General features: G+C 49.2%; 2 protein-coding genes across 3 annotated transcripts in view; both read right to left on the bottom strand.

Moving 5' to 3' along the window:
• TSEN2 (tRNA splicing endonuclease subunit 2) overlaps nt 1–23,309 on the bottom strand; it is a 105,583-nt gene that overhangs the window by 46,744 nt on the left and 35,530 nt on the right. The window lies entirely within an intron of this gene.
• PPARG (peroxisome proliferator activated receptor gamma) overlaps nt 18,403–23,309 on the bottom strand; it is a 152,809-nt gene continuing 147,902 nt past the window's right edge. For both annotated transcript variants that reach the window (XM_048226700.2, XM_026501390.4), the window contains exon 7: nt 18,403–19,718. In XM_048226700.2, coding sequence (XP_048082657.1) covers nt 19,690–19,718 — 29 coding nt within the window. In that variant the 3' untranslated portion in view covers nt 18,403–19,689. The remainder of the gene's footprint in view (nt 19,719–23,309) is intronic.

The following is a 23,309-nucleotide window of genomic DNA, read 5'->3' as shown; positions in this document are numbered from 1 at the left end:
CCTCCTCGGGATTATACGGACAGCCTCCCGCACAGATGCCACTTTCGTTTAATCCTCACAACAGTCTCGTCAAATTCATTTTACATGAGATCTTAAGTTACTCGTCCGATGTCACATAGCTGGGAGGTAGTGGAAACGAGACTCTAACTTAGGCATGAAGACTTAGAGCCTGTCCTGAGGCGGGGGTTGGGGTGGGAGAGTTGAAGCGACCAGATTTTATTGTATGACCTCGCCCTGAAAAAAACGGGTCTGTAAGCTTAGCCCTGATGCTGACCTCAGCTTTCTCAGTGTAGATGTATATAAGCTGGAGCATGCCCAGAACCTGTAAGGAAGCGCCCTCTCGCAGACACCTGACTAAAAGCCACTGTGTGCACTGGCTGTCCTGTGCAGTGTGAAGGACCACAGCCAGGAGTCAGAGTTGCATTTGAATCCCTGCCGCCCCCCTCACTGGCTGGGTGGTCGGGAGTGACTTAACCTTTTCGAGCCTCAGTGTCCTCTACGGAAAAGTGGATCGTTAGAATTATGCCAGATGAGCAAAACAAAAAAGTGTGGGGAAGTGTGAAAGTTATTCCTGACCTGGTTATTTTAAAGGAGGTCTAGTAGGGAGTCCCATATATACTTTTCCAAATACGAATCCCAGGGTTCCCAGAACGCATACCACACATGCTGGGCAGGTGGGGGAAGGTGGGTGACAGGGAAGGGTGGCAAATAAAGCCAGAGAGATTCATGGGGCTAGGTGTGATGGGCTTCGAAATCCGAGCCTTTCCCAAATTTCTCTTGTCTCCAGGACTTCACACACACTTGCCTTGGCCTGGAACATCCTTCTCTTCTCTGTTTGTGGCTGTAATTCCTGGTCCCCCCTTGGGCCTCAGCTCATATATCTCTTCCTCCAGGAGACTTCCTCTTGCCTCCCTAGGCCGGCTTGGGTGACTTTCCTCTGTGCTTCTGCAATGGTCTGGTACACCCTGTGTTGTCCCTGTTTCCTGGTCCTTCTTAACCAGAGGGCTTCAGTGGATGGTCTGCCTGCACAGGCCTTAACTGCTCAGCTTTGAGTTCAGACTTTGATTTAGATAAATCAAATTTAGAACAGCTTCCTGGTTAGAGTGTTGCAAAAAAGAGAGAACTTCAGCAAGGTTCACAGAGTAGTGGTAACAGGATGAACGGGGGCAGGGAAGAGAGAGTGGGCCCAAGGCTGTAATATTATACCAGAACATGCCAATTTAGGAAATACTGGTTTCAGAATGAGAGGGTTTTAACAATGAAGGGGAACCCAGAGGTTGTCCAATTCAATTTCCTTATCTAATAGATAAGAAAAAAGGTTCAGAGGCACTGTGCATTGCCAGAGGTAGCAGAGCAAGTCTGAAGTGGGGCCGAGATGACAGCCAGAGCTCCTGAACCTCTCCGCCTGGTACTCTGCATTCAAGAGCTTGAGATTCATCCATAATGAGATCTCGGGTGGCATCACTGGGAGCCCTGTCCCCACAGAGGGTCCAGAGTGAAAGCTACCGGATAAGATATTCTTCCCCCAAGATTTCCTCAATCTGTTTTTTTTAAACCTTTTGTTATGGTCATTTTCAAACACAAAAGTAGAAAGAATATTCTAATAAATCATTACTTCCACGATCTTCAACCATTGCTATCTTGTTTCTTTTATACTCTCTCTCTCTTTCTATATATATACACCTTTATTCCACTGCTGGAATATTTTAAAGGAATCCTAGACATCGTTTAATTTCACTAACAATATTTCAGTATGTATTTCTAACAGATAAATTTTATTGCATATTATACATTTTCATGTGCATATGCATAGCTGATGTTTATATATACATGCATATGAAATGATATGTAGTTGATTCTCATTGTTCACAGTAGTCCTACAGAGTCACCATGAACACTGAATCAGTGAATACTGAACCACTGCTCATGGGGAAATACAGCGTTAGGTTCTTGCCAGACTCTGCCACAATATTTTTATCAACTGATCAGTACATAACCTTACTTTCTGTTTAAAGACACTAACAGCGCTGGAACTCATGCCTGAACGAAGCTTATCTAACAGGTATTTTCTCTGTAAGTCACATCACAGCCTGTTTGGCTTAGGAACACTAGACAACACTTCAGCACTCTGCTTGGTGTCCATTTTAAGCAGTGACATCAACAGAAAGCACAAAAATGAGAAAAATTGGTACTAAGGAAATTGCCAAAAGCAAACTTGTTTACAGTATGAGAGCGGGGACTTCAGCTGGGAACTTGCATACTGGGAGACTTGAATTTTTCTCCACTCTATGCATGTGCGTGTCCGCGAATGACTAAGTGCTGTGAATATTGATTTTGGCATGACAAATAAATGTGAGCCAGTAGGTGCATTTGCAAACACAGAATCTGCCAATGTGTGTGTGTGTGTGTGTATATCCCCAATACCATTAGCACATCTAACAAAATGAACAATAATCCTTAACATCATTTGTGAAATGTTACACAGAACCCCCAGCTAATATTTGGGATATAAATTTGCTGATCTGAAATTCGAGTTCCATTACGTGTCCTATATGTAATCGGACCAATCTCATGATGATTTATTGGGTGTTTATACGTGCTGGCCATTTTGCATCCAGTTGTATTTAATTCTCACCACAGCCCTGTGAGGTAGGTGCTCTCACCTCTATTTCACGGTTGAGGTTCCCTCTCTCTTTCAACTTCTCAGAGCTGGGAAGTATGGAGCCCAGATAAGGATCCAGATCCACGGGGCTGCAGGGCTTGCGGTCATTTAAATCAATCATGTTAGGTAAGGGAGGGCAGTGCATTGACAAAACACAGCTTTAAATATGGAAATACAAAAATAACTAACAGCGAGTGTTGGCGTCAGGTCAGGACGGGTTGAAGGGCCCGCAGGTCTTCCGGAAAGAAGTGGCCTTTGAGCTGAGCCTGGAAGGAGGTTTAGCTTCGGGAGAGTGGCCAGGAGGAGGGAGACAGTGGGCTGGGGCACAGGGCAGGCCCGTGTACCAGGCAGGTGGGGGTTTTGAGGTTCTGGCGGGGAGGAGCTGGGCGGGGCCGGGCAGGAGGTCGCCGCCAACGATAAGGTCCGATAGGCAGGGCGGGGCCCGATTGCGCCGGCGCGCGAATTCCAGGCTTGGCATTTGGACTTTACCCCGCAGACAATGGGGAGCCACCGGCGTTTCTGAGCAGGGCAGGGCGGCCCCAGCTGTCGCCCCATTGTTTTTCCCAGACAGGGCCGAACTCTGCAGTATTTCAGCGAGCCCACTAGATGGAGATATTTTAGCAAATTTAAAGCGCCCAGCCTTTCCTGGACACCAATTTCCAGGGAGAAAAACAAACATGGGGACCCCGCAAAACCTCCGTGTATTGACTCCGCAGCATCCGCAAGGTAAACCGCAAGGGCTGTGAAACAAAAATCAAACCAGGGACAGTGCAGCTCTGAAGTCCTGCCAGTCCTGCCAGTGAGACGGGACCTCAGGTCATCGCACAGCTTTGAAGGAGAAAGGGTCCTGGAGGAACAGGAGAGGGCACAGTATAACTAGGGCCCTCCACTTACTATCTAGCCTTTAAGGCTCACACCATTCCTTTGAGGCAGGCGTTATGCCATTTTACAGGCAACGAAACTGAGATGCTGAGAGGTACATTTGCCCAATTACTGAGGGAGCAGACGCCAGGCCAGGCCCAGGGATAGAGTTGACAGCATATGGTAACGTGAGTTGGGCCAGCCTCTGAGGCATTGCTTTGCTGGGCCCGGGATCCCCTGTGCAAAGGGTTGGGCATTGCCTTTTGATTCTTCTTCAGTTGCTAGAAAAATCTGTAACAAGAAGGATGAGAGCTACCAGGATCCTACCGTTTGCACTATTCCAGCTGCTTTTTAGAGATAGTTTCACTTAATTCTCTCACAACAACCCACTGAGTTAGGGATTATCACACACCCATTTTATAGGTAAGAAAACAGATTCAGAGAGGTGAAATGACTTGTCCAAGGTCATGCAGGGAAGAAGCACCCATGGGGGGAAGTGGATCCCAGGTATGGCCACGTCTGTTCTGTTCTTAGTAGTTAAGCACATTCGACATCTGGGGAAATTCCTTAGAGAATCTGGGGCACAGATGTTCAAAGAGACACATACAGAGATTTCTTTTTTAAATCGAGGTTTGTAATTTATCATGGTTGGTAATTTTTAAAAAGTGGGGGGAAATAACCTAAATGATCATCCCTAGAGGAAAAGACACATAAAATGTGGTATAAAAGGTTCCTATGGAAGAACACTATGCAGCAGCAGTTCAAAGGAGCGAGCTACCTCTTATGTACATAACAACGTGGGTAGATTTCAAAAACATGCTTGGCAATAAAAGACAAGCTGCAGAGCAATATGAATTACTTAAATTAAAACACACCCCAAACAATATCAAATACTGAATGTACATATAGGTACACTGAACTGTTTTAAAAAACAGGGAGGGGGAATCTGGGTGGCTCAGTTGGTTAAGCGTCTGACTTTGGCTCAGGTCATGATCTTGGGGTCTGGGGATTGAGTCCCATGCATCCCAGGCTCTGGGATCACCAGGAAGTCTGCTTGTCCCTCTTGACCTCCCTCTGCCCCTTGGTCCCCCCTCCCCGCTCCTGTTCTTTCTCTCTCAAATAAAGAAATAAAATCTTTAAAATAACAGAGAGGATGGGCACCAAATTCATTAGTTATCTGTGGGACTTGGGTAGTAAATAAAGGGACATTAGTTTGTTTTGTTTCTTAAAAAACAAAACAAAACTAGGAGCAAATATGGGGGTGGGGATATAGGTGATTTTTAAATTATTTGTTGTATTTCTTCATTGATTTGAATATTTGCACAGAAAGATAATTCAGGTAAACAAATAAATACGAAGATAGAAAACCACAAAACCAAAGTAATTGTCCTATTTAGCATCAATAAGTTGATGATGGCAGTTGCCAGTACTCTGGGTCTGAGAGGAACCTGGGAGAAGGGGATCAGAGGAAGTGGCAGACAGGTTCTGACCCTAGGGTGAACAGGCCCACGCTCTGTGATGAGAATGTGGCTGGTGGGGTCCAAGGCACTAGCACTTTCAGCATAAGAGCCCATCCCGGCATCCTGCACGTGGCCCCAGCATGCTGTGACTGCCGTCCCTGCCAGGGAGAAGCTAGCGCTGCATGAGGTGGTGGGGACCACACCAGGACGACCGAGAGGAGCAGGAGAGGGTGCAGGGGCCTTGGCTGGAAACGGCCACACCCTCTGGCTCCTCTCCCTCCTTCCCTTCCCTTTGGTTATTTTCTGTGACCTCAAGGTTACAGACCATTTCTTAATGTGTGTCCTTGAGGGGGTCACACCCGCTTTGCTCACCAGGTGCTCCCACCACTAATGAAGGGTGATGCTCGCTTTGCCCATCTTCTGGGGCTGAGGTGACAGGCACGTAGAGTTAGGAGGGCGAACGTTCTTTGCAAACTATCAATCACTACAAACAAATAGAATTCTTCTTTTTCCTCTTCCTTTACATTTGCATATTCCACAAAATAATATGAGATATAGAGAGAGCCTAGCACTTTCCTTGCATTGGCTCATTTATTGCTCTTAACATGCCTCTTAGTGAACACTTCTATTCTCGCCTTTTGAAGATGAAGAAAGTAAGTCAGAGGGGTTAAGTAATTTATCCAAGGTAACCCAGCTAAGAAGTGACAAAGGTAGGATTTAAATCCAGGTCTACCTGACTGCGGGGCCACTGTGCTGTATTGATACAATATGTTTAATGGTCTCATAAAAGGTCTCTTATTCTAGAAAGGAGGTACAGAGAATATTTGGTGGTTTTCTTCTTTTTCATAAAATTCTTCTTTGCTCCAAGTTGCTGTTGTCTTGAGTGTGACCCCTTACAGATACCCACCTCTGAGCTCAGGATCATAATTTCCTTGGTGGCTGGTGGCTGAAAAACTCTCTACTCTGCTCACAGGAGACAGGGCAGAAGAGGCCCGCCATGGCCCAAACCTGGCTTTCCTGCTCTCCTGGGTATGTCAGCCTCAGATGTCAAAGGCCTGAATTCCAGGCAAACCAGGAATAATGCCCCAGTCATCAAATTTGAAACCAAAATTCAGCAAAGACATCTATTTGCTGCCAGAAAGCAAATCGCTTTTTCTTTTCTTTCTCATTTTTTTTTGCCCAAACAAAACATCCTCTTATGAAATATGTCCAATTTGCAATATTTACTTTCCCTTTATTTAATAACAGGAAAGGGTTTGCAGGACTTTTGTTGATTTTTGCATTTCTTATTAAAATTCTTAAGGGGGTTTTGGGGGAACTTAATCAGCAAAAAAGGAGGAGGAAAAAAAAATCTCATCTGCATTCCACAGGCCTTATTAATGGAGGAAACTTGCTGTTTGTTTAAGAGCATTTTCTGATGGGAGAAGGCAAATCATCACGTGTTCCACAGCCTTCCTGTGAATCTTTTGCTTGACTGTGCTTCCTTCTCAGCTGTCTCCAGAGCTCTGAATCCCTTGTTTCAAGCTTTCTGCCCAAGAAGATGGAGCTGGGGTTTATGCCCCACTGCCACGCTGGGAGGGAAGCTAACACTCATTGAACATCCCCAGCTCAGTTGTCTGCACCCACAGTCTCACTTCACCTCAAATCAGCCCTCCTGGCAGCCCTTAGTTGGCAGATGAGGAAACTGAGGCTAAGAAGGATTGAGTCTCTTGTCCAATCTCCCTTTTCTTGTAGCTTACATTCCTTGGGAGTAAAAGGAAAGGACCTCCAGTATTCATGCAGTCCTACATCCAACTGAGCCCTCACAGCAACCCTCTGGGATAGCTGGACAATCGCCAACTTTCAAAGCTCAGAGAGGTGAAGTGATTTGCGAAAGGTCACACAGCTGGAGGGCTGCAGAGCTGAGATTTGAGCTGTGCTCTGCCAGACTTTCACGTGCATGTTTATTTCACTTAACCACACCACTTCTTTGGGGCCAAGGCAGCATAATGTTTCTTGTAATGAAATACAATGCTCCCCCAAAGTTAAAACTCCCTCCCCTTGAGAGGCCTTAGTCCTGCCTTCCTTGGTTCCAGAACTAGATTGCATGTGACTTTAAGGACTTTGTTTTTATATTTTCATTCTACCAGAAATATTTATATACATTATATATTATGTTACATATAATATATACATTGTATATCATACAATGTATATATTACATACATTATATAATTGTGTTTATTTCTAGAATAGTGCCTGTACAGAGGTAGTCTTAATAAAAAACTTGTAGATAGATAGTCAAGTTCTAGTGCACTCCCTTCTGCAGAGAAGGGAAGTGAGGACTAGAGAGAAGAAGGAATTTGCCCAAGGCCCCACAGGGTAGGAACCAGAGCTGGGACCTCCTGATTCGCTCCACATGGTCTACAACAGAGCACAAGTGAGTCTACAACAGAGACCTTCTCGTTCATCCAGCCCTACGATGTGGGGCACCGTGCTGGAGGGTAGGACACCCAGATAAACCAAACACAGTGTTTGATGGCGGGTCCTCATGGTCTAGCAAGGGAGGATGCTTGGAAAAGTTACACTCTCATAAATGTGGTAAGTGCCACGATTAAAGTTTCAGGAAGGACGGGGGGCTCAGGAAAGACTCTAGGGTGGAGTGGACATTTGTGCTGGGTCTTAGAAAACAAGGAGGAGTTGGCCAAGTTGGGGAGGGCATCCCAGGCAGAAGGCCCTGCCCAAGCAGAAGCCTGGAGGTGTGAACACACGTGGCATGTTCAGGAACCATCCAGCAGTCTGCTGGGGAAAAGCAGCAAGCCTGGAAGGGAAAGCTGGGGCCAGGCCGTGAAGGACTTTGAATGCCATCCTTGGGAATTGGGAGTTTATCCCACGTGTGGGATAGGGGTGAAGGAGGGGAGTAGCTCTGTCAGATTTGTTTTAGGAGGGTCACTCTGGAGGCCTGGGGTCGAGGAGGGTAAAGAGGGCTGAGGGCCACCAGGAAGGAAACCCAGGCCTTGCCCACCTAAAATCCTCTGTCTCCTTCTGCCTTCAGACAACATCTCTCCTGTCCTTCCTGCTTCAGGCACCCTCCAGACCACACACCCAGCTGAAGCTCCTCTTTCTAGTTCCTCGAGTTCTTATTCTTTGGACCATGCTGGTCACATCTTCCCTTCCACTCTTGAGTCCTCGATAGCAGTGGATCTTAACCTTAGGGAAGTCAGAGACCCCCGGGAGAGTCTAAGGAAGGGCTTGAAAAAGGCACGAGCCTGTAACTGTTCCGCATGTGGAAGGTGCAGACGCCTGAAGCTGCTTTCACCTACGAAGGGGGTCAATTCCAAGGCAAGGGGGGGCAGACACCCCAAAAGCCATCAGCTACAATGTGTAAATCCCCAGGAAATGGGAAGGTGGTCCAAGGAGGCAAAGGGATTAGGGATGAAGATTGCCTTGAGTGTTCAAGCATACGACCAAGGAGGGGTCCTGGGCCAGAGGAAGCCCTAAATGAATGTCGGGATGTCACTAAAGAAAGAAACGCCCATCTGCAGAAGAGCTGGGCAGCCAGGGAGGCCGAGGGAAGAGAAAGAGGGAGGACAGCCATGGTCAAGGATTCTGTGGACCCCAGTGGTAGGTCTAGCTTGCCCTGATGCCTTAAATCCTGGAGTCCCATAACCAACCCCTCCCTTTTTCTCATTCTGTGCTCACCAAGCATCTTCTGATTAGAATTTGGCATCCTGAGGAGTGTGCCTACAGGGAGCTGGTGTGTTGGCTGGAGGACACGTGTATCCGGTCCCCTCGGCAGTTACATTTCTCGTTGTAAATTAGTAAATTGGGAACAGACAATTCACAGAAGAAGCAATACAAATGACTAATAAGCACATGAAAAAAATGTTCATCCTCACCAGTATTCAAAGAAATGTAAATTCAAACCAAAACCGAGATTGTTTTCTACCCATTAAATTAGAAAGGATTTCTTTTTTTAAGTAAATACATATTGCTGGGAAAGAGGTGGTGCAAGGGGCGCCCTCGTGTGCTACCTGCTCGGACGGGCAAGTCTTCTTCCCATTGTGTCTGTTCTCTAAACTCCCGTGGAACAGATCCATAAAATCTCATCTGCCTGGAAGGAACGGCCGGAGGGGGTCTCTTCATGATCTGCTCACCACATGTTTACCGAGCACCTATTATGCGCCAGGCTTATGAGGCACTGTGTTGGGGAGGGGCCACATAGAAATCTTAACCCCAGTGCCAAATGATCTCAAGTCAAAAGAGAGGCTGGAGGCCAGTCCCCGGGGTGGGCTGGAAAAGGAGGAGATGGAAGGAAGGGAAGGTGAGAGGAAGAGGAATCGGCTAACCTTCACTTCTCCCCCCTCCCACCATCCAATTCTCTCTGAAGTTCCAGGTCAGCCTGAGGCTCTTGATAGAACACCAGGCATGTCCTAGAGCCAAGCGTTTCAACCTGTGTCCATTCCCAGAGATTGATTTGATTGGTCTGGGATGGGCCTAGCCACAGTCTTCTAAAAAGTATCTCAGGGATTTCGAATGTGCAGCCCTGGTTGAGAACCACTGAGAGAAGGGAAATTGGGAAACGCACCCAAGTCCTGGTTAGGAGGGCAGTTTTTAGGGCCTGCTTCAAGGGCCAGCCACTGACGGCCGGGTCATGTCCAGAAAGGCGCTTCCTCTCTGAGCCTTGGTTCTCTTCTCTGTGAAACCAAGAGCAACTGTCTGCTGCGTGTTGCCATGAGGATGAAAGGAGGCAGTGCCTGTGAAGTGCTTGCCCCGGTCACTGAGATTCATGGTCATGATCATTAGTGATCAGCCAAATACCAGCAGAGGCTGAGATCTAGCAGGAACAAGGACACAGGGCTCCCAAGTTTTCTGAAAACTGCACAGTTGGGAAACTTTCCACTGAAACAGCTCTGACCATCCACTTGGTTTTGTCCCATGATTTGGGAGACGATCCCCACAGCTTTACTTGAGCTCCAGGATTTCTCCTTCCAGCTGCCGGTGCAGTGGGGAAACGAGGCGCCATTCTAGCCCAAGAATCATACCGTAGGAAGGATGGAGCTCAGCAGTGTCAGGACTGAGCTCACTTTACAAAGCCAAGTTTGCCGGCCCCACTTCTATGAAGATAGCAATTAAGAGCCCGGGGCTGGCAGACCTAATTCTGCCACCACATACTAGCTGTGTTACCTTGGGTGAATGACTTCACCTCCCTTTGCCTCAGTTTCCTCTCTAACTTGGGGGTAATTCTGGTCTTTGCCCCAACTGGCTATGAGGGAGGATGAAATGGGTTAATGCGGGTAAAGCTCTGAGGCCAGGATCTGGTGTATGTTAAGGCCTCGATGAATGGCTGCCATATGGGCCTCTCCCCAGCCAGGAACGGCCCTTCTCACAACAGTCTGATTCCCTTGTGGCCCTTACCCCACCCCCCCCACATGGGGCTTGGGGGTATAATTGCTTATGTGTGTGTCTTATCGCGGGCCTGGCCTGATTCACCCCCTTCCTTCGGTTCCATGGTTCACCATTACATTGAGCTACTGCTCAGGGAACATGTGTGGAACTGAACTAAACTCTCTGCTTTCCCAGATAAGAAAACAGAGGCTAACGGGGGTGGGAATGGGGGGAGGCTGGGGTAGAGAGATCACGCACCGGGTGCAGGGTCCTGAGGCTCGGCTCATTGGGGAAGGATTCTCAAAGGGGCACATTTGGGCTGAGGGCTTGGGACCTTCCACAACCTTATTGGGCAGTGAACTTGAATGGGGGAGCAGTGGAGAAAAAGGTGACCGCAGACAGCCCCTGGGGACCCTCACCAAGAGGTCGTGAGGCTTTGCAGGTGGCCAGCGAGCCCGGGCCAGCAAGTGGAGGGGGAGGGGCCGAACAAGTAAAATTCACACTGTTACGGGTAGGGTGACTCATTTGTGCCAACAAGCTGGTGAGACATAGAGAAACTTCGGGTACAGGAAGATCAGATGGGATAACGAATTTGAAAGTTCTTTGAAAATGGTACATCAATCTAAGAGCAGGGGCTCTGGCTTCAAATAGACCTGAATTCAAAGCCTGCGTTCTAGAACTTACTTGTGACCTTGGGGCAAGTGGCTTGACCCCTTGGAGCTTCAGTTTGCTTATCCGAAAGGAGGGAGTAGGAGAAGCAGCTACCTCAGTGGGTTGCTCTGAGGATCCAGTGACCGAAGGAGGATAATGCCTGGCACAGAGCCTGGCATGTGGCCATCCATGGTAGCCACAGTGATCGTGAGAAAGAAGTTGGGACCTCGGCCTGGGGTGTCCTTCCTCACAATGTCTTCCTATCCAGTTCCTATGCATCTTCCGGCCTTGCTGATTCCCTGAGACAGAAAGGCCCTATCCCTTCTGTACACACTCACGACTTTTTATCGAAGCCTTCCTCACAGCACTTCTCAGAGTGGGCCCTGCATTCACTGCTATTTAATGAGCATGCCTGATGAGCCCCGGTGGCTCGGGTCTTCCTCGTCCCTGCCCACTGTGCCAGCACAGAGCCTCCACCCTGTCCAGGGAGGTGTCTCTGAGCAGTGGGATGGCCAGCAAGCCAAGAGAGCAGCTGGGAGGCAACTGTCCCAGCCCTGATACCAGAACAGAGTATGTCATTTGCACTAATGAAGTACAGAGAAGAAAGGAATTTGTAAATACAGTTTTTAACAATTCTACAGACTTCTTTTGATTGATATGATTGAATTCATATTTTTTAAAAATGTATACAGTTTCCTGTTTGTTTTGTTTTTAGGCCCTGATACAGATGAAATGAATGAAAACTTCCCATTTAACCCACCTGCATAAGTGGTTGATAAGTCCACTTGGAATATTTGTTAATGAGTCAGACAGGGAAAGTTTGGCCCAGTTGTAGAAAACCCTATCGCTGGGCATCAGCAAAGGCCGAAAGAGATAAAAAGAAAAAGTCTCTACTCTCTGAGATTGGAGAATTCAAGAGCTGGCACTTACGTGTCCCTCATGGGACACGCCCCCCCCCCCCCCCCCCCCAGCCGCAGGTTGCTCACCTGTACGATGGGGGAAGCAGAGCTTAGCTCGCAAGGACGTGGAGAGGTTTGAAGATCACGTGCACGGAGCCTGGCTCAGTACCTGGCAGGTGGTGCGTCCATACCCACGGCTGGATCCAATCTGCAGGTCTAATTACGGGACTCCTCACTCAATGATGCCGGCTACTCTTACTCTTACGACTTGGCAATGACATGAACTTATTTTTTGGGCTTCTTACCTGACAGTTAAGAAGAGTTGTACATAAGAAAATGAACTGTATCTATCACTAAGAGTGAGCCCAGCCCAATACCTCTTAACTGGACAAACCTTTCAAAATCCAGATTTTGATCTTGAGTCTTGTTACATGGGTGTAGCACGGAAGAAGCAGGGGGAGGTCAAAGAAGAATCGGGCAGGGCAGGATGGGTCTCCAGGAGCTAAATGCCTGGCTGCCAGGGTTTTCTTTGGTAAGAAAGTTCAGGGATTACTTCAACCAGGCAACTGAACCTATGCTTTGTCCATTACTGATGACCCTGAAAACCACCCAACCAAGAAATAAAACCATTTATCTTCTCAATATTCACTGAGCTGAGAAGACTTCTCTTCCTTCCTTCCTTCCTTCCTTCCTTCCTTCCTTCCTTCCTTCCTTCCTTCCTCCACTCACCCTCCCTTCCTCCCTCACATCCTCTCCATCAATGCGAAGTCGCCTATCTGCCTGGTAATTTCCCCATCTAACTCTTCAGGACAGAAACACCTGTGGTGTTTCTCTGCCCTTCGTCCTGCCGGTCACCCGGTAAATACCCTGTGCCTTTGTGTCCCTGATCTGCAGCCAGCGTGGCCGGGCCCAGTTCACGGGGCTGGATAGCCTGGCTCTGGCTGCCTGACCCTCGGGCCAGCCCCGGGTCCTCCCCCTCCCTGCCTTCTCCAGATGCAGGTGCCGTAGCAGCAGGTAACACTTCAGGCCCTTCTGGCTCAGCCACTGTAACCTCAAGGAGGCCACCTGCGGGTCTGGGGCCCGACCCACTGGGGTTCCATTCCCCGCTGCGCCACTTTACTGCTGGGTGGCCTTCAGCAAGGTGTACAATCACCGGTGGCTCCACAGGGGGCTAATGCTGGACGCCCCCTTTAGGGTAAGGATTAAAGATGTTACATACTGAAGAATTCTACTTGTGCAAGCACATAGTAAGCGCTTCATAAATGCTTTCTACTATTGCTATTGCGCAAAAGAGGGAGCAACGGCACATCAGACCCATCTCACACTGACAGTGGGGCCCTGTCCCTGGGTTCACTCTCTGCCCATTCATAAATGCACCAGCCCTATTTGCCAGCATTCTGCATCTCATGATGTAACACTAGTGAAAGGGCGAGGTACAGTGGCTTCTAGAGGAGCTCAGTCTAGGTCAGGGCCATGTCCCTCCTGCCCTGGGTATCCAAAGGTCTCCCGACCTGGTGCAGGGAGGGACACATCAAGCCAAACAGATCGTGTAACTGGTAAATTCTGTGCACCTAGCAGAGGACTGGAGGGCACAGGCCCAGCCCACAGGCAAAGAGATCCAATGAGGTTTTCAATGCCACCAGCCCAACAAGATCCCACGGCTGGATCCAATCTGCAGGTCTAATTATGGGACTCCTCACACTGCACAAGTGCTTGCTTTGGGCTTGAGCCATGGGCCTCTCGCCACGTGTATGTATGAGTGCACGGAACAGCTTTATAGAGACATAATTCTCATACCATGCAATTTGCCCTTTTAAAGCGTACGATTGTTTTTCTCCCCTACTACGTTCGCAGAGTGGTACAACCATCACCACAGTCGATTTTAGAACGTCTTCAGCATCCCAAAACCAAATGCCCTACCCATTAGTAGTTGTTCCTCTTTTCTTCCTTCGTCTAACCCCTGGCAACCACTACTCTACTGTCTGTCTCTATGGATTTGCCTATCCTGGACATGTCATGGAAATGAAATCATACACTATGTGGTCTTCTGTCACTCCCTTCTTGACTTGGCATTATGTTTTCAAGGTTGATCCACGTCATAATGTCTATCAGTATGTCATTCCTTTTTTTTACGGCCAAATAATATTCCATCATATGGACAGACCACATTTTGTTGATCCATTTATCTGCTGATGGACTATTCCGTGGTTTCCACTTTTTGGCTTATGTGAATAACGCTCCTCTGAACATTCATGTTCAGGTGTTTGAGTAGATATATGTTCTAATTTCACTTTTAAAAGTACCTAGGGGCACCTGGGTGGCTCTGTCAGTTGAGTGACCAACTCTTGATTTTGGCTTGGGTCGTGATCTCAGGGTCCTAAGATGGAGCCCTGCATTCGGCAAGGCCTGAATTGGGCTCCGTGCTCAGTGCAGAATCTGCTTGAGGTTCTCTCTCTCCCTCTCCCTCTCCCTCTGCCCCTCCCCCCACTCACACGGGCTTTCTTTCTCTTGCTCTCTCTCAATAAAGAAATAAAACCTTAAAAAAAAAAGGAAGTACCTAGGAGTGGATGACTGGCTCATAGGCTAAAGTGTATATTTAACCTTATAATAAGTGCTGTACCGCATTCTTTTGCGTGTCCATCAGAAGCACAGAGAGTTCTAGTTGCTCCACAGCCTCACCAACATTTGCTAAGGTCAGTCTTTTTAATTTCAGTCATTCTGATGGAGGAACAGGGGTGTCTCGTAGTTTTAATTTGCATCTCCCTGTCCTCGCTCTGAACCGCTGCAGTTAGCTGCCTGGCCCAGCATGTTCTCCCTTGAGGTGAACAAAGACAAGTAGGTGTTGGTAGTAGAAAATCAGGCGAAGGAAAGAAAGAGTGTTTGGGTGGGCAGGAGAGGAGCCGGACAGGGGCAGAGCAGAGAGCTGCCTTAGCAGTTTGCAGGTTGGCTGTCTTTGTTTTTCCGGCACATTGGAATCTCCTGGCTCCTGGTCTTTGATTTCCTTTAATTAGCCTTCCCTAGTGACAGCGACAGGTCAAGATTTGTAGGAAGTGCTCCAGACGACTCTGCCTGACAGACCCACATCCCTGGGCGTTCATGCCTTAGGGCTGAAATGCATCCTATTTCTCATCCTCTGAGCTGACTTAGGGGCTGGCAAAGCGGTCGTACTTCTGGTGGGTTGACTTTTCATTCCCTGCTTTACCTCCAACACAAAGGAAGTGTATTATTTACAAAATATCACCTAGAAAATATCTCCCTGGAAAGAATTAAACAGTTACACATTAAACCCTTTTAAAAAGGCAGGCACGCATTAGCTGCCATTAGGACACCAGCACTGCAGACCTGTTTGGCGTCTATTTGGTAGAAAAACAAGCTACTAAAGCTTCCAGGCAAAGTTGGCTCGCCCGAAGGACTTTGGGTTGTAAATCTGACCCTCAGAGATTCCTTAAACAGCAATAGCCATGCTGGGGAGGGAAATTTCCTAAATGTGGTGAGGAAATTTTAAGAGTTTGGGACAAAGTACTCAGAAATCAATTCCTCCTGAGCAGGAAACAGATCTATGAAAAAAATAAATGGTAGGATGGTGTGATAGCTATTATGACAGAGAGACGGACAGGGCACAGAAAGCAACTGTTTGGAAGATGGTTTAGGGCTATCTGACAGAAAAGGGGACATTGAAGTAGTTGGGCTTTGAAGGATGAATAGAAGTTCGTTAGAAGCTAACAGAAGGAACAAGCTACCGGTGAGAAGAGCATGCATAAGGCACTAAGATGTGAAACCACGCAGGTTCAGGAAACTGTGGGTCCTTAAGTGGGTCTAGAGCATAGGGTGTATAAGAGAAATGGTGGGAGGGAAGCTGCTGAGCTCAGTGGAGGCCAGATCCCAGAGAACCTCGAGGGCCAAAATAAGGAGCTTGGTCAGAGTATGTTCTTGAGAGAGCACCCTGGTTACCATGAGGGGGAATGGATGGAGAGAGCAGGGTTAGGTACGATTTCACCAGGGCCTCAGTGCCAGGTGTGGCCCAAGGATGTGTGATGGGCCAACGCCATGCTGTGTACCTGGGATTGGAAGTCAGCTGGCAGCACTCCCAGGGGAGGCTACGGTTGACCAGGGCCTGAAGGAGGGTACGAATCCTTCCCAGTGGTCACCCAACTCATTCTCCACAACCAGAGAGGGCTGTGGACCCTCCTCCCCCTCGGGGCAGATCCTGGACACCATGGGATTCTTATTCTAGGACGGGAAGATGACCAGGACTCAGCCGGGACTGGAACAACCCAAATGCTCCAGGCTCCATCTCCTTGGTACTCAAGCCCCTCATGACCTAGTGTCCTAAACCTGGCTGACAACCCAGCTCCCCTCCCAGCTATGTCGCACCCTGGGAGTCGGGCAGGTCAGGACTGGTCAGAGCCTTTGCTTTCCCAGAGTTGGAAATCGAGGTACACATGAGGCCTGGGCTTGCCAAGGCTCCCAGGATTAAGAAAGGGTCAGGTCAAGACTCGGAAGAGGGTCCTCAGGTTCCCAAGTCACTTTTCCAGGCTGCTTCTCACAGAGGGTCACGAAAATGAACACTGTGCCGTGAAGTAAACATAAATTTTCTTACTTTCATTCTCATGACCATTCCCATTTTGCGGATGAGGAACCAAGGTCCACACGAGTAACAGAACTGGCCATCTGATGTCTCAAAGACGCACCAGGCTGTCTTCTCAGATCTGAAAACAGACTTGCATCAAAAGGTCTTTCCACACTGGCAGCTGTCAAGCCTGCTTTGCTAAGCAAGGACCGATGAAGACACAGGCCTCTGGAGACCGTAGTGTTTTCTGCATTGGCATATGGCAAGTGACTTGCAAAATACCACGGCGCTAAGAGACGTTTTTTGCCACAGAGCTCTTGTGACAAGGTGAAGAGGCCATGATGCTCTGGGACTCGTGCTTCTTTTTAAACATAACCATTTTTCTCTTTCTGTCACATAATTCAGATCCCAGGCCAGCGTCAGAGCAGGCAGTTGCCCTCCGCCCCCCACGGCACCCACTTCCTCCGGGGCCCAGGAGAGAGTGGGCCTGCTATCTCCCAGGCTGCTGCTCTCCGAGCCGGCCCCAGGTACCAGGAGTTTGTTTTATGGATGGGTCTGTCGTGAGTCAGTATGATAATGTTTCCTGTGAGAACTTTATTTCCCTGCATTGTTTGCAAAGTCTGTGTGTGTGTCTGAGCACGTACTCCTAATCTCGGCGGAGTCTGCGCCTTGGTTATAAGACACCCCTGAGGGTGGGGGTAGGGGCCCAAGGAGACCAGACGTGGGTTGTCCCCGGCCCCTCTGGTGGCAGGGAGAGGTGGGGGGTGACTCACACGCTTAGGTCTCGCCTGCAGCCTGTGATGGGCCGGCTTCTCTGCTGAAAGCCACTTCAATCAGTCATCTCTCGCTGGCACTCAATGTGGGCCCAGGCCACGCTGGCGGCACCCACCCGTGGCCGTCTGGGACGCTTCTGAATTAGGGCAGCAGACGACCCTCTCACTTAGCTTTTAGCTCCTTGGTTTGCAGGTGGGGAAACCCAGGGAAGTTACGTGGTGTGTCTAAGCTGAACCGACCACTGGGGAGGACCATGGTACAGCAGTCAAGCCGGGTCTTTGGAGTTCCCTGGTCCTAGGTTCAAATCCCAACTCCGTCACTTGTCACCGGGCAGGTCACTTCCTCAATCTCCGTCGCTTCGACTGACAAATGGTGTTAATCACGCTCAGCTTGCAGACCAGCTGCAAGCATTAAATCAGAGAACAGATACAGAGCAGGTGCCACAGAAGGAGTTTGGAGAGCACTCTTTCTTTCCCCATTTCCTTAGCAATACCAGCCTGAGCTGGTGGCTGTCGCAAGGGCTACACAGCAGGTGCCTCCGCGGAAGGCAGCAAGGGGGCATCAAGCCACCTTGCTCACAACAGTTCTCTTCAGACCACTTAGTCAAAGCCACTGGACTCCCGAGCTTTCCAGAACAGACAGGATATGGCCCTGCTGCTAAGAGATGGCTATCAGTAGTAGTGAGTAGCTTAGCCAAGAGTTTTAGTAGAAGAAAAAAGAAGAAGAAACTCTAAGTTGTCCCAGCTCTCCTTCACATCTTCGCCCACTGCCCGCTGGCTTCTCTGACCCTGCCTGCCATGGCATTCAGGGGCAGCCCCACATTTGCAGTTCTGTGCTTACCTGCCTTGGTGGCATATCTATTAATTCTTTCAACTCTCACTTTCATCTTTTGCTGTTATGGAACTTTCTGGTGGATATTTTTTTCCTAAAGATTTTATTTTTAAGTAATCTCTACACCTAACATGGGGCTCAAACTCACAACCCCAAGATCAAGAGTCACGCACTCTACCTACTGAGCCAGCCACGTGTTCTGGAGATTGGTTGTTTTAATCTGCCCAGCATTTACCTCTTCTTCTTCTAGAATCAGAACCCGGGTTTGGTTTTGAGTCCCTCCCCTAAGCCTCACTAAACAGTCTTTATAGACTGTCGATACAACTATTTTTTTTTAAAGATTTTATTTGTTTATTTGACAGAGATAGAGACAGCCAGGGAGAGAGGGAACACAAGCAGGGGGCGTGGGAGAGGAAGAAGCAGGCTCCTAGCGGAGGAGCCTGATGTGGGGCTCGATCCCATAGCGCCGGGATCACGCCCTGAGCTGAAGGCAGACGCTTAACCGCTGTGCCACCCAGGCGCCCCCGATACAACTATTTTTGGCTAAAGGAGGACATGTGATCCCACCCAAGCTAATCAGATGCTCTTTTCCTGGGTTCTGACTCTCAAGGGGGGTTACACAAGGACTGAAGACAGTTCCAGTTGCTTCATCCCACAGAGGTTTCCTAAAGAGATGAGCCAGGTCTGCTGCCTGGACCCGTGGAACTACTTTTGACCCGTCCTTTCCATGGTGTGATCTGCGGGCTCTCATCCCCATACCTTCCCAGTTGGTTTTGTTTGCCCTGAAGTTATGGTTGTAACTTACAATGGACACATCCTCAGTAACACACAGTGTGCATACAGTAGCCCCCTTATCCATGGGGGATATGTTCCAAGACCCTCAGTAGATTCCTGAAACCACAGATGGTACTAAACCCTACACACGCTGTGTTTTTTTTCCTAAGCATACATACCTATGAGAAAGTTTAATTTATAAATTAGGCACAGTAAGACATTAACAACAACAATAATAAAACAGAACAATTACAACAATATACTGTAATTAAAGTTATGTGACGGTGTCTCTCAAAATGCCTTACTGTACTGTGCTCACCCTTGTTCTTGTGATGACGTGAGATGATAAAATGCCCACGTGACAAGACGAAGGGGGAATGACGTAGGCCCTGTGACCTCGGGCCAGGCCACTTCTGATCTGATGGTATGTCAGAAGAAGCATCACCTGCTTCAGGGGCACCGTGGGTAACTGAAGTCATGGAAGAAGAAACCGCAGGTAAGGGGGAGGGGACGACTGTATATATACCCTGATATCTGGCCTTCCCATTTTGTCTCACGAGCAGGGACTGAGTCGTTTACTCATTCACTCATTTATTTATTCAACAAACCACGGCCAGATTCCTACTTTGTACGAGGTCTGTGACAGGAACTGGGTGTTTGGAAAGGAAAACACAGTTCCTGCCTCCAAGCAGCCTGAAGTCTGGTCCACCCTTGTGAAAACGTACAAGTTACTCCGCAGTCTGTCATTCATGGAATGATGCTCGCTGGGCACCTCCGGCGAGCCTGGTGCTGTGCTGGGGCTGGGCTGACGGCGTAGAGGATGAAATCCCTGTCCGCACATCACCAGAGCAATCCGCACGAAGCAGGTGCTAAAAATGAACCCAGGGTTCCAGAAGGTCAGAGTCTGAGGCCATCCAGAATCCACACAGTTCTGCCGGTTTTTGAACAATCCTGTGGGGTACTGGGGACTAAGTATTGTGGTTTCATAAAATATTCTAGTTTTTTACAGCTTTATTGAGGTGTAATTTACATACCATAAAATTCACCCATTGTAAGTGTACAATTCAAGGCTTTTTAGAGAATCTATGGTGTTGTGCAACCCTCACCACAGGTCAGTTTTAGAAGGTTCCCGTCACCCTGTGGTTCTCTCGTGCCTGTCTGCAGTCGACCCCTGCTTGAAGCATTCTATTTTTTAGAAAGGCTAAAGGAAAATTTGAGAACCAGTCATCTATTCTAACCCGCTTTCTCTACCGATGGGGAAGCTGAGGCCCAGAGACGAGAAAGGGCCCTGCTGAGGACATGCGGTGAGGCAGCAGCCCTGCTGAGATTCAACTCCAGAGCCGCCTGACTTCAAAGCTGGGTTCTTCTCACTTATGGGAGGCGGTGCCAATAGTGGTTAGGGATCCCAGAACCGTGCAGTGTGAGCTCAAATCCTGGCCCCCCCATTTATCTGCTGTGTGACCACGGGCAAGTTGCTCAACCACTCTGGGCCTCAGTTTCTTCACTGGCTCGTGTGCAGAAGGACAGTACCTACCCGAGAGGGCCGGTGTGTGGATTCCACGAGATCACATATATGAAAGCGTTTAGCACAGTGCAGGACGCCGAGTAAGTTCATGGGGAAAGTTGGCTGATAATGATCATTTCACCACATCGCTGTCTCCCAGTTTCCCCTCAGAAATTTGGAAGTGAAAAACACAGTGATGAAACAAAACCAGTCCAGGCCCCAAATGGCACTGCATGTACAGAGGCAGCTTTCTAAGAACGTGGTGCAACACCCCACCCTGGGGCATCATCGCCCGGCTTGGCCGATGGAGCAACTGCCGGGGGCGTTGCTCAAGCTGCCCGGGACCCAGCCGGGAGCCGCGGCGGTTGCTGTTCCTTCCTCCCCGGTTTCAGCATTGCCCAACAGGCCCACAACAGACACATTTCATCAGCGTCCAGGGAGCCTGGCTCCCTTCCCACTCCCACCCTGAGGGGCCAGATGTGTGATTCTGGCAGCCGGTCAGGAGGGGCCAGGCTCCGCCCCCTGGCCCGCCCCCGCCGCTGCCCAGCAGTGCAGGAGGCCTCGGAGCCGCGCGCAGACGGGGCAGGGCACCCAGGAAGGAAGGGGACTCAGCGCTGCATGCTTTGTGTCTGTTATCTCTGTCAGCCTGAGAAGGAAGCTATTAATATCATACCCCGTGACAGCTGAGGAAACCGAACTTCAGAGAAGGGGGGTGGGGGTGTTCGCCCAGGTAGGGAGCTCCCAAAACACATTCCGTCCCAGGAGAGGTGGGATGCGATCCGGGTAACGCTGCTTCTATGAAGCAGGGTGGGGTTTTGTTTTGTTTTTGTTTTTAGCACACACACATTAGACATACTTGAGACACGGTGGAAAGAGCTCTGCCTTTGAGACTAAGCATGTCTGACTTCGGGCAAGTTGCTTAACTTGAGATTTCATTTGGGGGAAAACACTGCCTCGTTTGCTAGGTTGCCATGGTGATTAGAGAGCCTGTCTGTAGAAAGCACCTAGCATGGTTTACTGAGCTGCTCCTGGGGGCAGGGTGTGAAGGACACATAGCTAAAACAACATCCCCAGCCCTACGACGTTCCAGTGTATGTGACAGGAGACAACATCCTATGGTAATCTAAGTTCCATTTTGGGGGGAGGATTTTATTTATTTACTTATTTTAGAGAGAGAGCGAGCAAGAGAGTGTGCACACACAAGTGGGGGGAGGAACAGAAAGGGAGGGCGAAGGAGGGAAAGAGTCTCAAGCAGACCACACACTGAGCACTGAGCGTGGAGCCGAGGCAGGGCTCGATCCCAGGACCCTGACATCACCACCCTGGCCGAAACCAAGAGTTGGATGCTTAACTGACTGAGCCACCCAGGTGCCCATGTAAGTTCCATTTTGATGAAGATTAGAATAAAAGAGCCATGGCAGAAACTGAGGAGGGAGCCAGGAAGGGTTCTGGCTTTGAATGGTGAATGGACTGTTGACAGCTAGAGAAGGCTGGAAATCAGGATGTGGGAAAGGGAGGTGGGAGGTGAAGCTGGAAAAGCCCGCTGAAGTCAGACGGTAAGGATCTTGAACAGTGGAGCTTTTAAACTTTATCATGTAGGTCATAGGGAGCCATTCAAGGTGTTTGAGCAAGGGCATGACTGGGCCAGGGACCCTGATCCGTTGGCTGCTGCACTAAGGTTGACAGGCAAGGGCCCTTCCCTGGGCTCCCTGACTGAATGAGTGTGTGAACGCTGACGGCCTGCCATGTGGGAGGCACCTGCTGACTTCAGAAATGACTTAAATATGCGGACCACTTTAACAAGGTAGTAACTCAGCCACCAGAGAGCAGGTGAGAACTTGGTGAGCAGGGAGCACTGCTGAAACCCGACATTAACGAGAGGTGCCAGCGCCCAGCAAAGAAAGAAGTACCACAGGACAGTCAGGGAAACAGTGGAGCTCGCCAGTTGGGCCATTTGTTTAGGGGCACATAGCTCCACAGCAGCTGCTCTGTTGGCGTTCATAATGATGACACTGGCAGGGAGAGCAAGTCACCATCGGTCGGGACACCCTGTTTGCCAAAGCAGGGAATCGCTCATTTTATCACTACCATAAAAAATAAGGATGAGTATGCACATAAAATAAGGTGATAGAAACGGTTCCTCCCTCTGGGTCCTTCTTGGCTATCCGGGACAGCCTGCACCATGCTCCAGCGAAGCCAGGCCAACTGGGAGAAGCCACAGCTGGGGCTGGGGCACCGAAGACCACTCTTTTGCCGTTGGGGTCACTGGGTTAGCCATCATCCATCCGCCTATCACCCACTTTTATTTCCAGACACTCCAAGAACCCCCTCCTCTTTATGCCTGGTCTTGGGCCACCTTGCACAGATGTTTTGCCATGAACCAGGAAAGTGGCCACCAGCCTTGGGCTTCCATATGCTCCAGATGACGCTGAGGCTTCTGCTGGGTTTCCAGATTGTTCCATGGGAGCCACAAATACCAGGTTTACCCCTAAGGTTGGGCTGACACTTGCTACTCTGGCTCTACAAACCCATCCTAGGAGCCTCTATGTTGCACTGGTGGCAATAAGGTTTGGGGACAGATGTCCTCTGTCCAACTTCATAACTCTCAGTCAAGAGCCACTCCTGCTTAGCCCCCAGCCACTTCCTCCAGGGTACCCCCAAGGGCAGATGCAGACCCCAACCTTGCGGTGCTCAAAGACCAGCCACATCTGGCTACACAGCAGTGGCCCGAGTCGCCCCATCCAGGGTGATGATCCATGAACCTGAAGCCTTAGGGGTTCGAAAGAGAGTGAGGCCACTGAGGGCTGGGATGACCAGGAAAGGGAATTGAGAAGGAGAAGAAGAGCTTGAGCAGCGGAGAAAATAAGATGAAGAGAGGGAACAGAAAAGATGACAAAAACCCGCACTTGCATTTTTGTTAAGTGTAGGTGTATGCTTTGGGCAGGATAACTTGTTG

Source organism: Ursus arctos, unplaced genomic scaffold (genome assembly GCF_023065955.2).
Source record: "Ursus arctos isolate Adak ecotype North America unplaced genomic scaffold, UrsArc2.0 scaffold_14, whole genome shotgun sequence".
NCBI classification, from domain to species: Eukaryota; Metazoa; Chordata; class Mammalia; order Carnivora; family Ursidae; genus Ursus; species Ursus arctos.
The sequence above is the reverse complement of the archived record's forward strand: the minus strand, read 5'-3'. Positions and strand labels throughout refer to the sequence as shown.